At 45.1% G+C, this 15,260-nt stretch overlaps 2 protein-coding genes across 5 annotated transcripts in view; both read left to right on the top strand.

Moving 5' to 3' along the window:
- RAI14 (retinoic acid induced 14) overlaps positions 1 to 12,255 on the top strand; it is a 139,554-nt gene extending 127,299 nt beyond the window's left edge. For all 4 annotated transcript variants that reach the window (XM_034657029.1, XM_034657031.1, XM_034657027.1 and 1 more), the window contains 5 exons: positions 2,728 to 2,846; positions 3,505 to 5,040; positions 6,282 to 6,431; positions 9,730 to 9,795; positions 10,385 to 12,255. In XM_034657029.1, the coding sequence (XP_034512920.1) occupies positions 2,728 to 2,846; positions 3,505 to 5,040; positions 6,282 to 6,431; positions 9,730 to 9,795; positions 10,385 to 10,462 (1,949 nt within the window). In that variant the 3' untranslated portion in view covers positions 10,463 to 12,255. The remainder of the gene's footprint in view (positions 1 to 2,727; positions 2,847 to 3,504; positions 5,041 to 6,281; positions 6,432 to 9,729; positions 9,796 to 10,384) is intronic.
- Positions 12,256 to 14,035: 1,780 nt separating this feature from the next.
- Positions 14,036 to 15,260, top strand: part of TTC23L (tetratricopeptide repeat domain 23 like) — a 58,229-nt gene continuing 57,004 nt past the window's right edge. Inside the window, exon 1 of the mRNA XM_034657024.1 lies at positions 14,036 to 14,558. Within this exon, the coding sequence (XP_034512915.1) occupies positions 14,500 to 14,558 (59 nt within the window). The 5' untranslated portion in view covers positions 14,036 to 14,499. The remainder of the gene's footprint in view (positions 14,559 to 15,260) is intronic.

Raw genomic sequence — 15,260 nt, 5'->3', positions numbered from 1 at the left:
AAGATCTTTAAAAAAAAAAAAAAAAAAGATCAAAGGCAAAGCCTGGAGGAGTATAGGGAGGTTGGGGTGCCTGGCACCCCAGACCTGCCAGTACTACACAGGCTGACACTTTCCATACTTCCGGAGTACACCTGGATTTTAAGGAGTCTCTAAGCATGGATGCGAAAAAAATATCTCTCTGTTTCATTTGTCCCTAACTAAATGTTAGCACTTCCTTCAATTATGAATATAGACAAATAACCCCCAGTAATCTTAGCAGACCGGTGACTTTGCCAACAAGAGAATTCACAGATAATGTCATGTCACCTAACTAATTGCGGGTGTCTTGAAATATCATTTACAGTCTCTCTACTAGAAATATGGCAGTTAATAGACCTGCTGCCAGATCTGGTTATTTGGTGTATTACAAAATCGGCTCTTAAGTTACTATAGCCTGGGTATTCTCTTTTATGCATTTATTTTATTTTAAAGATTTATTTATTTATTTTAGAGAGTGCATGCATGCGCAAGTGGAGGGAGGGGCAGAGGGAGAGAATCTTCAAGCAGACTCCCCCCTGAATGCAGAGCCCAGTGTGGGGCTTAATCCCATGACCCTGAGATCATGACCTGAGCCAAAACCAGAGTCCGTTGTTTAATCAACTGAGCCACCCAGGCGCCCCCCCTTTTAGGCATTTTAAATAAAACATTATTTTGCAATGAGGTCCACTGCCACCATCAGCAAGCAGCACTCCTTGCCCCTGGGCAGCAGGTTATTTCCTGAAAGGAGAGCCAACTGAGCACCTCCGTGGCTGCATGATCTAACTTTCCTACTTTGGATTTTAAATAGATATATGCAAAGACACAGTGTTGATAAAGTCACACACAATTGTACTGTTTTCACCAAGACAGGGTTTAATTTATTGCCTGAAGAGTCTATCCTGCGGGTTTACCCTCTAAGAATGTACAGTATAGTATCCCCAGAGTCCATTTAAAATGTTACATAAATTATTTCAAAAGCTCCTTTTGCTTCGACATTCACTTTCTTAGCCTATTATACATTTTATGTGTTTGGAACTTTTAACTTACAGAATTTAGAAATACTAAACTTTCAAATTCCTGGCAGAGATCCATGTTAATTGAACACGTGTTACATTGGATTCTTTTAAAATCATCCATTGCATTTTATGTTTTAAAAAACGTATTTATTTTAGAGAGAGCATGTGTGCAAGCGGGGGGGGAGGGCAGAAGGAGACTCCCCACTGAGCACAGAGCCCGATGCAGGGCTCAGCCTTAGGACCCTGAGATCATGACCTGAGCTGAAACCAAGAATCAGACACTCAACCAGTGGAGTCACCCAGGCGCCCCTCCATTGTATTTGAGAAGTAATTTCTGTAGCTAAGAATTACAGTCATGCTCTGGTTTATTCCAAATTCACCAGACATTATAGCAAGGGGACTCTATAAAGCTGTGGTTTAGGCACCAGACATCAGAAGTAAGCATTTCTATGAAGAAATGTCATTTTGCATCCTTCCAAATTAAGATGAAAGTTTTCACCTTTGCATTAAATGGATATAAGAAAATAATAACATAACAGTAAAGAATGTAGGTCAGTGCTATCAGATTGTGGTCTGTAAACTGTTGCCAGTCTATAGGAAATAAGAAGTTTGCACCAGAAAGCCATCCAGCAATACCGCTAAGCAAACTTTTGTCCAGCAGACTTTTCTTTTTTCCATAGGAACACTGCTGAATACCGTTCTGGAACAAGGTTCTTGTCTCAGTGAGCACTTTGAGTAGCATTGCTTTAGATGCCATTTCAGCACAATAATCAGTAGGATGTCAGAAAGTGATGGTTTACCAGCAGTGGGATTGTGGGATTCAAAGGAGACCATTTCCTGGTGGGGTGGTCATCAGGTCATCGAATGCTGTAAGGAGGAAACAGAGTTTGATGTGGGTCCTGAAAGATGCCTACAAGTAACCTAGCCAAAGAAATGCTGCAAGGGCAATCGTAGGCATGAAGAATTAAAGCAGCAGCCTTGTGTTGAGAAAATAGAGGGTATGATGGAAAGTTTGAACCTGAGGAAGATGTAATACTAGAGATCATGGGTCGTACACCTGAAAAAGTACATTGACACCAGATGATGGAGGCCTTAACCCAGAGGAAGGAGTCTGGAGATTAATTTTGGAGAGAGAGAGTGATTAAAGCACTTGAACCACAGGAATGACCCTATCAAAGCATGTTTTAGGAAGATTAGCCTGACAGTGTTGGGCAAGGCTATATTTGTCCTATGGAGAGGAGAGAGAGAGAGCGCTTTGTTACAGGGCTGTTTGCAGGGTTTCCAAGCCAGGGGCTAAAGTTAGAACTAGAGTAACGGTGGTAGGGATAAGAAGTGAACCAGGCAGGATACTTCTAAAAGGATTCACAGAAATCGGACTTAGTCACGGGAGGAACAAAAAAGCAACCAAGGTATGATACTTAATCAGGTGAATGGAAAATGTATGAGCAAATCCCATCAGTTTTCAGATGAGCTGTATACATCCAGGCATCTGGAACTGTGCTGGGAATACCCCAGGAAGGAAACCCCAGGACCTGGGAATTACTGTTCATCTACCCAGCTGCTAGGGGCTTTCATTCATAGCCAGAACCAGGAAGAAGCCGTGGGTTGGGTAGAAACTGACTTGGTTAAAGGTCAGAGAAAGACTGGTTTAATTTTTTAAATATTATTTTAAATTGCTTTTCACTTTTCCAAGGTGCTGATAGCTTATTGGATATAAGTTCTGAAGCTGACCAACAAGATCTTCTTGTCCTGTTGCAAGCAAAAGTCGCTTCTCTTACCTTACACAATAAGGAATTACAAGATAAATTACAGGTGGGTACAGAGATTGCTACCACAGGACTCTTCTGTAGGGTCAGACTACGGGGTTTTTTCAGGTTAGTCAGATGATATTTTGTTTTAAACATCTCCAGTGGTTTCTTCCTTTTTTAATATAGTTAGCCTCAAGCATTTTATAGTTTCAAATTACCTGTTTGTTGAGAGAGGAGGTATTCATTAACTCCATTTCTGTAAATTGCTAAATTGGTCAATCACACATAATTATATACTTAGTCTGTGTTATTTATGACATATACATATGTGTGTGTGTGTGTGTGCATGTGTAGAGCTGATCATTCAGCAGATTTAAGAACTTAAATAAGAAGTAACTGTACTAATAAGCCCATTGCCCCTTTTGGCAACTGGAATAATACGAGAAGCAAAGGAAAAATTATGAGTCAGAGGCTTTAGAGCCAAAACAAATCTTGTGTTTTTAAAGTGGCACACATCAGCGGTCCTAATAGAGCAAAGAATAAGCTTAGTGTCATTAATCGGCCTCTCATGTCCTGGACCATATTTTGTCAGGGGGCATGAGTACACATAAAGGGACCCTGCAGCTCTCCCGTACATAAGCTCTGGGTTTGTTCTCTCCTCCCCGTTGCTTGCTCACCTGACCACATCTTTGGTGCCATTTCGTTCTTGCCTTTTTCCCCAGGCCAAGTCACCCAAGGAGGCAGAAGCAGACCTGAGTTTTGACTCCTACCATTCCACTCAAACTGACTTGGCCCCACCCCTGGGCAAACCTAGTGACACCTCTCCCCCAGACTCCAAATCATCTCCACCTGTCTTACCACATTCTTTGAGTAAATCCCCTCTCGACAGCGATGGCCGTATTCAGCAACTACAAGAGATTTTGCAAGACCTGCAGAAGAGACTGGAGAGCTCTGAAGCAGAGAAGCAGCAGCTCCAGGCCGAGCTCCGGTCCAGAAGGGCCGAGTTGGTGTGCGTAAACAGTGCGGAGATTTCAGAGAACAGCTCCGACCTCAGCCAGAAACTGAAAGAAACCCAGAGCAAGTATGAGGAAGCAATGAAAGAAGTCCTCAATGTGCAGAAGCAGATGAAACTGGGCCTCATCTCACCCGAAAGCGTGGACAGTCACTCGCGACTCCGGGAGCTAAGGATCACCAAGGAGGAAATAGATGTGCTAAAGCATGACCTCCAGAATGCGGTGGAAGAAAGTGAAAGAAATAAAGAGAAGGTGAGAGAGTTAGAAGAAAAACTTGTAGAGAGGGAGAAAGATACGGTCATCAAGCCTCCTGTAGAAGAGTATGAGGAAATGAAAAGTTCATATTGCTCTGTCATTGAGAACATGAATAAAGAGAAAGCATTTTTGTTTGAGAAGTACCAAGAAGCCCAAGAAGAAATCGTGAAATTAAAAGATGCCCTCAAGAGTCATATGACCCAGGAGGCTGGCGACGAAGCCGGGGACATGAAAGAGGCCATGAACAGGATGATCGATGAACTCAATAAACAGGTGAGTGAGCTGTCCCAGCTGTACAAAGAAGCCCAGGCCGAGCTGGAGGATTATAGGAAGAGGAAATCTCTGGAAGACGTAACGGCCGACTACATCCACAAAGCAGAGCATGAGAAACTGCTGCAAGTGACAAACGTCTCCAGAGCTAAGGCAGAAGAGGCCTTGTCTGAAATGAAGTCTCAGCACTCAAAGGTGTTGCATGAGTTGACCCAGCTCAAACAGCTGGTGGACGCCCAGAAAGAGAACTCGGTCTCCATCACAGAACATTTGCAAGTGATAACCACGCTGCGGGCTACCGCCAAAGAGATGGAGGAAAAAATAAGCAGTCTCAAAGAGCACCTTGCAAACAAGGAAGGAGAAGTGGCAAGGCTGGAGAAACAGCTCCTGGAAGAGAAGGCCGCCATGACCGATGCCATGGTGCCCAGGTCTGCCTATGCAAAGCTCCAGTCATCATTAGAAGGCGAGGTGAGTGTGTTGGCCTCAAAATTGAAGGATTCGGTAAAAGAGAAAGAGAAGGCCCATTCGGAGCTCGCCCAGATGAGAAGTGAGGTGTCACAAATGAAAAGGGAAAAGGAGAATGTTCAGGCTTTCTTAAAGGCCAAAGAACAGGAAGCAAATGAACTTCGGCAACAATTCCAGGACACTCAGGAAGAGCTGGCAGAAATGAAGAGACAGTCGGAGAGCTCTTCCAAACTGGAGGAGGATAAAGACAAGAAGGTTTGTGAGATTCCATTGCTGTCGCGTTTCCGGCTAGCACAGTTAACGTTTTTAGCGTTGGTTAGCACTGACCTGTTGTGAATGCACAAAAGGTCTGCATGTGACTCCCTCTGTCCCCACGGCCACATTAAGAATAGTAGGTTGGAAATTTTTGTTTAAAAAAAAAAAAACACTGATCTTCTATCAGTCCCTTTATATTAAAGCATTTTCACCTATGTGGCACGTATTTTCCCTTTTAAAATTATTTTACAGACACTCTGCCAAGTGGCAGGGATCAGAAGTGAACCCCCAAACTGAAAGGCATTTGTGACCCATCTTGAACTTCAACTCATGGAATCCAGACAGATTCTTCCATCATATAGAAACCCAAATACTCCCAGACTTAATCCTGCTTCCCTAAGCCATAGGAGCTTTGCCCTGAGTCAGTGGAAGGACTGCCCTCCCTGGCCCTTATTGTCAAAGGTGGACAGGAGGAGAAGTGGGGGGAATGTGGGGAGATGGGCTGGGTGTGGCTTGGAGGAAGGAGGAATACAAAGGGGGACTTGGAGAATACCTCCGAGCCTGAATCCACTCTGCATCCCCAGTCCCCTAGGTCAGGTGTTCTGAACAGCACTGGTCAGAGCACTGTTGATCGTGTATTCCTTTAATATAGTGAAAATTTCAAAAAGAGCTTCCAAAGCCAAGGGTGCAGGGAGTCGGAAGGCAGAGGCTGGATTGCAGGGAGGAGTTTACGTTAAAGCAAGATGTCCAGAGAAATCAGGGTTCCNTTGTCGGAAGGCAGAGGCTGGATTGCAGGGAGGAGTTTACGTTAAAGCAAGATGTCCAGAGAAATCAGGGTTCCTAGAACTTACTCCTGATTGCCTGTGTCAGCACTATTGAATAAGACATAGCTGTCTCCAAGTAAAGAATGCCTAAAATCCTGGTTCTGATTTATTTTTTCAACAATAGCCCCTTTCGGAGTGAAAAAGGAAATTAGTGCCATAGCTTTTGTTACTCTCCTGCCTCAAAGCACAAGGTTTAATCCAGGGCCCTTATTTGAATATAGTGGCCTTAGAGGGCCATGTAGGTTTGCTGATTTTTTCACCTATTTCGTTTTATGGATTTTCTTAAAAAATAAGAAATTGTTCCAAAGCCTTGAGTTCCAGAGGCCAATAAGAGGCTATGTTCAAGGCTTAGAATTCTCTGGAATTTTGCTTCTACAGGCTCTTTCTTGCCTATTGATAGTTTTCCTTTCCTGCCAGATCAATGAGATGTCGAAGGAAGTGACCAAGTTGAAGGAGGCGCTGAACAGCCTCTCGCAGCTCTCCTACTCCGCGAGCTCGTCCAAGCGGCAGAGTCAGCAGCTTGAAGCGCTGCAGCAGCAGGTCAAACAGCTCCAGAACCAGCTGGCTGTGAGTGGGGCTGGGGCTGGCAGGCCAGGCAGATTCCACGCACCTGCCCAGTGCCGGGGGCAGGGGGCTGGGGTGAGGAGAGTCCCAGACTCTGGGAGCGGTGCTCTGCAGAGCAACTGACTGAAGACTTTCAGGGTGTGGGCAGGCAGGAAGAGGGAGTGGTGGCGTTCCCGCACGTCACCTGCAACAACATGGGTCACCTGGGTCTTTGAGAAGGGAGGAGTCAGCTGGACAGTGGCGCGGGCTTCGTGGATACGTATCCACTGACTTTTCACCCCCTGTCCATCTTTCTACCATGGCCACTACCATCTCTGGCAGTGGCACGAACTTTTTCTTGTTAGGGGCCGGGATCCCTGATAGGTGTGTGTCTGTGCCTCCGAAGCTGCTTCTTGGCCCCTCTCCTTATTTGACCTGGGAAAGTTTTTCCGATAGCTGTAGTTTTTTCCTGTGGCTATTGTAACAGACCAACACAAACTTGGTTTAAAACCAGAATCTATGCTCTTAAAATTCTGGAGATCGGGACACCTGGGTGGCTCAGTCAGTTAAGTGTCTGACTCTTGGTTTTGGGCTCTGGAAGTGATCTCAGGGTCCGGGGATGGAGCTGCGTGGGGCTCTGCGCTCAGTGCGGTCTGCTTGTCTCTCTCCCCTCCCCCTCTGCTCTTTCCCCTCCCCCTATCACGCTTGCTCTTGCTCTCTCAAATAAATGAATAACAGTCTTTAAAAACAATTCTGGAGATGATAAGTGTGAAATCAGTTTCACTAAAGGCAGGGTACCAGCAAGGCTGGTTCCTTCTAGAGACTCTAGGGGAGAATCCATTTCCTTGCCTTCGCTAGCTTTTGGAGGCCACCCAAATTCCTTGGCTCATGGGTTCTTCCTCCAGCTTCAGAGCCTGTCACTCCAGCTCTGGCTCTGCTCTCCCGTCTCCTACTCCTACCTTTGACCTTGCTTCTCTCTTACAAGGACCCTTGTGATGACATTTAGGGATATCCAGATAATCAGAATACACTTTTTCTCCATCTCAAGATCCTTAACTTAATCACAACTGCAAAGTCCCTGGCACCATATAGGTAACATTCCATAAGTTCTGGGAATTTGAGTGTGGACATCTTTGGAGGGCCATTATTTTACCTCCCACAACCTTTGTTAGGGTTTTAGTTGACAAGGGGATGTTACATTTTCCACGGGAAGCCAAGGGTTCGCCGGTCCTGGACTATCTCCAGTTTCCATTGACAAACAGGACCTGGATTGTAGGATTTCTTTGGTACAGACTTGAGACTGGTGAATTCGTGTCTCCGAGTCGTTACTCTGGCTGGACCCAGAGTACAAAAGCAGCTTTTTTGTGTTATCAGCTCCAGCAGTGAAGAAGCTCTTCAGAGCATTTTTCTGATGAAGTGATTGTCACAGATTTATAGCTAAAATGCTGATGGTCATACAATCATTTTGACAATTTTCAACACATTCAATGAATATATACAAGGTGCTAATGATCTAAAGGTGAATAAGACACAGTCTGTGCCTTCACCGAATTTCTACTTGATGACTTTCCATATTCTCACTGTGGTAAGCACCCATTGCTAGAGAGATGCCCAACATGCTCTGGGCAGACAGAGGAAATGTCTCCAAAGGCTCCTTGCAGGAGGCGATGCTTGTGCTGAGTCTAGAAGGGATAGGTAGGAGGCGGCAAGGACTAGGATGTGGCATTTTGATGGCCCTTGGCAGCCTTGGCAAGGACAGTCCCAGTGGGGTGGAGGGCTGGAATCCGGCCTGCAGTGGGCTGCCCGAGAAAAGTGACCGAGGACGCAGGCATCTGACGGGGCTGAAGAACCCAGCAGGAGGCAGGGGAAGTCTAAAGTAGATTCGCTGGAAAGAGAGGAGCCGGTGACCAGAGGGTGAGTGCTTTCTTCTGAGATTTCAGAGGTAATGACAGAGGCAGCACTGTGACCGTGAGAGTGCATGGCTGGAAGGATGAGGAACAAGTCATTGAGGTGGACATTGGGGAAACTGAGAGACCAAGGTGTCCGTGGCTCATGCATGTGGATATCACAGTCATCCAAATGGGATGGAAAGGAGGACAATGATCAGGAGATAAAGTTTTAAATGATTGAGTGGAGGTATCCAAAAGGTGAGAGGAAACAACACAGGAGGAGGTCCTAGGCCCACCTTCTAATGGTGTGACCTTCAAAGGACTGAGGTGTCAAAGGTTGTCTTTGAATAGGAAGGACAACTCATGTTCTAACACTCATAGGAAGGAGGTGAGAAGGGTATTGATGGACTTCTGTGGACTTTGGGAGCGATCTATATATGATGGTCTCAATTTTCACCCTGAAATAGGAGGAAAACCATCTCCTTAGAAAAGTTCAGAGCCAAGTGAAGGTTCCTGAAACAGTTACTGAGAGGAATTGGAATAATAGCTCAACAAGGAGAAATAAAAGCATGAACAGCTGTACTGAGGAAACAGTTGAGATTGGTGCCGCCACCGTGTTCATCTCCTGGGTTCACCGACAGCCGAATAATTGAGCTTCCTGGGGACTAGATGGCTGGCTATATAGTGAGGGACCAGTAACTCCTTTTAAAAGAATAGATTTTAGGGGGCACCTGGGTAGTGCAGTTGTTAAGCATCTGCCTTCGGCACAGGGCATGATCCTGGCATTATGGGATCGAGCCCCACATCAGGCTCCTCCGCTGGAAGCCTGCTTCTTCCTCTCCCACTCCCCCTGCTTGTGTTCCCTCTCTTGCTGGCTGTCTCTGTCAAATAAATAAATAAAATCTTTTTAAAAAATAAAATGAAAGAATAGATTTTTAAAATTTAAATTAATAAATATTTGGTTATTGTAGAAAAGTTGGAAATACAGAAGACTGGAAAAGTTTCTATAAATAGTCCATAATCCAACCACTCAGAGATGGTCACTTTTTACATTTGCTAGGTTTCTTTGCACGATTTACTTTGTCTGAATGTGTATATCTGCATAAATATGTTTACATATATTTCTTGCAACAAAGGTGGGATTATATAATAACTACTTTTTCATGAATTTTCTTCTAGAGTTGACCTACCAAAATATGAAATAGGTAGATTTTTTTTCCCGTAAGAATATCAACAAATGTTTCCCTACAAATAGTGACAAGTGTTCAGTAATATACAATCCGGTGAGCCCAAAATTTTAAAAGCCTCACATGCTAGCATTTGCTGGAGGAAGTCACTTGGGTAGCATTTGGCCACAGCTTTCTTACAGTCTTTTGGTTTTGTTCTTTAAAAGTCTCCTAAGCTCTTAACAATGTCACATCATCTCTTTCCAGGAATGCAAGAAACAACACCAGGAGGTCATATCTGTTTACAGAATGCATCTTCTCTATGCCGTGCAGGTATGCTAACAGCCTGTGAAGTATGTGGGTACCCTAAAGAAATACCACAGCAGGTGTCACCCAACTCCCATCATTAAACCAGTAGAACAAATGAAAATTCAAGGAGAATCTTTTACATTGAGAAGCTTTAAAATGCCTTTTGCTTCGCTTTGGATTTTGTCAGGAGCCCTATGCCATTGAGGGAGAGCAGCCTCAGCATTTATTGTGAAGCAAAGGAGAATGTGGCTCCTACCCCCACCAGAAGGAGCAGCCCAGGCTTTATTTTCAGGCGTGTGCATATTCTCAGAGCCGTCTTCAAGGTCTCACCGCAGGACTCTTGGTGGCTTGGCTGGGCTCACATTTGCAACTGAGACCCAGAAAACCCTTTGCCAGAGGCTCTGGTGGACCCAGGCCTCCTCATCTTCCAGCGGGAAAAGAGCAGGGCCCTCTGTCCCTCATAGAAATGTGGGAATCGATAAGGCTAACATTCCTGTGGAAGATCTGGGGGAAACGCCAAGGGCTTCATCTCAGCCAGCCGTCCCATTCCCTAGGGGAGACTGCCAGGACTCAACTTAGGTTCTAATGAGTGTCTTTTGTTTGAATTTCCTAGGGCCAGATGGATGAAGATGTCCAGAAAGTACTGAAGCAAATCCTTACCATGTGTAAAAACCAGTCCCAGAAGAAGTAAAATGGATTCCCTGGCAGGACACTGCCCCCTTGTTGTCCATCTTTGTGTTAGATCTGGCGTGGTTGGCAACCACTGCCGTTATGCTCACATGATCTGCACCGTGGCTTCTCATAGCTTTCTCCCTTTCCAAAGGCAGCTTTCTGGGGACCGCGCCCTGGAGAAGACTGTCCTCCTCAGAACCGCTTAGAGACTTCAGAGCAGCAGGGGTGACACCGGTGTTACCCCTTCAGATTCCGGAGCTGGGGTCAGCCACACGCAGGGGGTCTGGTCCTGGTGCTGGCGGGTGGGCACTGTCCCCGATGGCTGCCCAGCCGAGGGGCTTCGTTGCCTTCTTTGCTTTCGTCCCCCACTCAGGCCGTGCCATTCAGCACAGGAGGGCTCTTTTTGCCTTTGGTTTCCAATCCTAAAACACGATTCAACTTCTGACCAGATTAGTCTGGCACTCCTTATGTGGTGCACGCTGAAGAGCCTTCATCCTGATTTCCTGTGGATTTTAAAACTCCCCTTCCTTCATTTCCCCGCGTCTGCCTTACACAGCTCATCGCGCTGCTCGCTCGGCAGTCCCGCGGTGTGCGGAGCACTGTTCACTAAAATCCGAAGCTGAAAAACAAAAGCAAATTGTTGACATATTGCAGATTTTCTATGCAAACTGGCCTCCTGCTGTTATCTGTGAAGCTCAGGAATCCAGACGTTTGTGTTCAACAAGGGACAGTAAACTGCGTGTTTACAGCCAAAAGAAATGCCTCATAGTTCTTAACCTCAATTTTTTAAATGTTTTTTTTCTCTACAATATTTTTATTGGCTCTTAAAGATGTTTTCATAGCTAAACCCCTAAAGAAGCGAAATCTACATTAGACTCTATTAACGAAGTATTTTTAGGTAACCATGCTTGCGCCTTTTTTAAAGCCTAACTTTTTCTTCAGAGTTTTCCGCTATAGCCAAGGGTAGTTATGTATTTATTCCTATTCCAGACTCACCATGAGCTGCCACCAGTATCCCTAGACTTTCTGCCATCGTGTCCTTAGAACTGTAGCACATTTCTGAATACGGTAAATGCTCCTTCTGCCCACTGAGTATTTTTGAATGCCCCAGCTCTACCAGCGCCTGTAAATGATGTCCGGAAGGACTGTTAGTACCGATCACTTTTCCAGCGTTGAAACTAAAATCCCAATATGGTACACGTGATGGTGCATAGCAAAGGTCGTGGGGGAAAATATTTTTGTTCACTTTACTTTCAGGTTAAAAGTGTTTGAACTTGCTTGCAGCTTCCTTACAGCATTGTTCGTAAGGAGGGATGTCAGCTGAGCACGGACCTCTCCGAAGTGTATAACTGAAAGGGCAGCGGCCTGTCCTGACAGGGCCCACGTACTGTAGGGCCGCCTGGGCGCCCAGGGTGTTTGGCTGTGTCGGAGGATGTGTTCATCTCTATTGGATGAGGACCAAGGACAGCAAAGCAAAAATGGCTTTCAAGCTTGGTGTTACTTTTCTCAAGTTGTTTATAGTTCAGCAATTTCGAAAATGCTCCAAAGAAATGTGAAAGGACTTTTTGTCACAGCCCTTAATACAAGCAACCCCCCCCACTCCTGCCCCCGTGCAGAAATGCTGCAGAGTATAAAACTTGAGACATTTTGTAGGATGCCTGACAAAGTGTACCCTTTTATCTTGTTTCAGGATGCATATTTATTATAAGTACTCTGGTTAAATATTGAAAAGTTATACGCTGTAGTTTAGCATCTTGGCCTTTGTAATTTACAGAGGGTATTGCAGAAAATAAACTTTTGTTTCGTTTTGCATCTCTATTGTTGATTTTTGGTGCATTCGTAAGCATATGGCATATGTGTCTGGCTCCTGAGGATCGGGTCAGTGGCGCTTGGGTGTGATGGTGTGTTTTGCCCGAGTCACACTCAGTGGCGGGCAGCGGTCCACAGCCTCTCACTATATGTCACCTCCTTGCAGTCTCCTAGCATCTTTAATCTTGGACTCTGACTCCCCTTTCCACTTTCGAAGACCCCTCTGATTACACCATGCCCACCCAGATAACCCAGGAGAATACTTAATTAAGGTCACCCGATGAGCCCCTCAGCCCCAAGCATCAGCCCCTTGGGGGCAGCTGTATCATGGCTCTTCAATTCAAAACTGCCTCACGGTTCTCTGTAGTCCTTGTAACCATTTAAAAGCTTCCATTAGATTGTTATTTCTCTTCTGTCCTTTCCCTCTTTTGAAAAGGTAATACATGCACATGCTAAAAAAAAAAAAAAGTCAAATGCCTTCTATCACATTACAGGGATAATGCATTCCTAAAAAAGCTCTTTAGGGTGAATTCTCACAGGTTGACTCATAATTAAAACACCAAATGATGGGGCTCCTGGGCGGCTCAGTCAGTTGAGTGTCTGACCCTTGGTTTTGGCTGAGGTCATGATCTCATGGGTTGTGGGGTGGAGCCTTGCTCAGCAGGGAGTCTTTTTGAGAGATTCTCTCTCTGCCCCTCCCCCCACTCTAAAAATGAATAAATCTTAAAAAGAAAAAAACCAAGAAACCCACCAAACGACAATGAAATGGGAGCAATTATTTAAGTAGCTCACATTCTTTATCATAATACAATGGGCCATCTCCCTTTACTCACAACACGGTTCTCCCACCCCGACTTCAGCTCTCCTCACTACACACCATACATTTTTAATTGGACCTTTAATGCCCCCCCCCGGAAAACAAAAGAAATCAACGAAAAGAATGCAAATGGTATATGAAGTTATTAACTATTTTAAATTATCAAGTGCATGCACCCTGTGAGGAGGACTTCCTTCAACGAGGCCAACCGTTGAACTCAGAAGATGATTTCTTGGAGAAACACTACACTCAGCCGGGCACCTAACCGAGCTACACCCAAACCAGTGTTCTTGGAAAGATGGAAAGAAGTGCTTCATACCGAGGCTGGGGTATGAGAAGAAACTCCCAAGTCCTGATGACTAGATGTCAATTGAAATAAACTGAAAATAAATCTCCTCCAATCCTTAGTTCCCCTCTCCAGAAGCAACAGCTGTTCAGTTTGTTGGATGACCAGAGACATTCTCTGTCCGTATGTACCCGTAGGCATGTATTTAGCGTGCCCCTTTAAATACAGAAGTGTCCTTTATACACTCTTCTGGACCTTACTTTAAAAGATACTTAAGGGGCACCTGGCTGGCTTAGTTGGTAGAGCATTCAACTCTTGGGGTGGGGAGTTCAAGCCCCGTGTTGGCGGGGGAGAGCTTATTAAAAAAAAAAAAAAAGATACTTAAAATCTTAGAGATTGTTCTCCGTTGGCACACACATCTAATTCTTTTTAACTATTACATAATATTTCATAGTACGATTGTGCTGTATTTTATTAGTTCCTTATCGATGCTTCCAGTATTTTACAGCCCTAAAAATGATGGGATGACTGTCCTATGTATAAATGTCTCTATGCACACATGTGAGGACTACTTGAATAATTTTCAAATTGCCCATTTTCGCAATAATGCCCATCATATGCTACAAGAATGCAGAGAAAAAAGAGTAGAATAGTGTCTGTGTCATCACAGTGTGTGAGAAAGAATGGCCTTTCTCTTCACATTGGTTGAATAAGACTCATCAATTTGTTTTCCTTACATAAACTTGGAAGACAGACTGCAAAGCCTTTAATAATTAAACCCACCCATCTTCAGATAAACACATGACATGCTGTGTGGGGGAAATGCTCCCAGAACGTGTCAAAGCACAACCCTATGCAACGTGGCATAACTGGAATGCGGGGTGCTGACAGCAGCAGAAACCCTATCCAGCAAAGACGGGGGTGATGATGCTTTGTGAGCAAAGTTAAAAGGCCGACTGCAAGGCAAAGAGGGGGCTGGGCAAAGCAACAGACCAAGGCATTCACAGAGTAGCAATTTCTGTTCCCCTCAGGGCAAAGAGCTCAAGCATGAGAGTTGCATATTTGTGAAGCAATCAAAGGACAAGAGCTCAGCTATGATGGCTGCGGTAAGGCCACTGGAGCCCATGGGTTGAGGGAGCAATTGATGCAGGTTCCAGCAGATGGAAAGGCTCCTCTGAAGAGTAAGTCCCCAAAGAGAAAGAGGTGAGTGGAAGGGAAGACACTCCTGCACATTCATTATAAACCAAGCCCCCAAATGGGAAGAAACAGTATATTCAAGTACTGTGACGGGATGTACTGGATTACAAATGGGAGATGGGTAGGGGAGAGAAAGGAGCAAGACACCGCCAAATAATAGCTTTTAACGGGGAGGATAGGTAGTAAGCGTTCCCTGCGTCACTTCTGGATGTTTTTTTTGTTTTTTTTTTTTTAAAGATTTTATTTATTTATGTGACAGAGAGACAGCCAGCGAGAGAGGGAACACAGCAGGGGAGTGGGAGAGGAAGAAGCAGGCTCATAGCGGAGGAGCCTGATGTGGGGCTCGATCCCATAACGCCGGGATCACGCCCTGAGCCGAAGGCAGACGCTTAACGACTGCGCTACCCAGGNCCTGGACTCTTAGTATTTTATGTGATGTGGCAAAGAAAAGTTAAGTTGGCAGAGAGCACTAAGATTGCTAATCAGCTGCCCTTAAGCTTATCCTGGGTTATCCGGTGGGCCTGATTTAATCAGAAGGGTCTGTTAAAGCAGAAGGAGTCAAGAGTTAAATATTTAAAGATGCTGCACTGCGGGCTCTGAAGGTAGAAAATGAGGCCACAGGGACGCCTGGGTGGCTCAGTCCGTTAAGCGTCTGCCTTCAGCTCAGGTCATGATCCCAGTGTCCTGGGATCGAGTCCCACATCAGGC

The sequence above is a fragment of the Ailuropoda melanoleuca genome, chromosome 3, assembly GCF_002007445.2.
Source record: "Ailuropoda melanoleuca isolate Jingjing chromosome 3, ASM200744v2, whole genome shotgun sequence".
NCBI lineage: Eukaryota > Metazoa > Chordata > Mammalia > Carnivora > Ursidae > Ailuropoda > Ailuropoda melanoleuca.
This window is presented reverse-complemented; position numbering and strand designations above follow the sequence as displayed.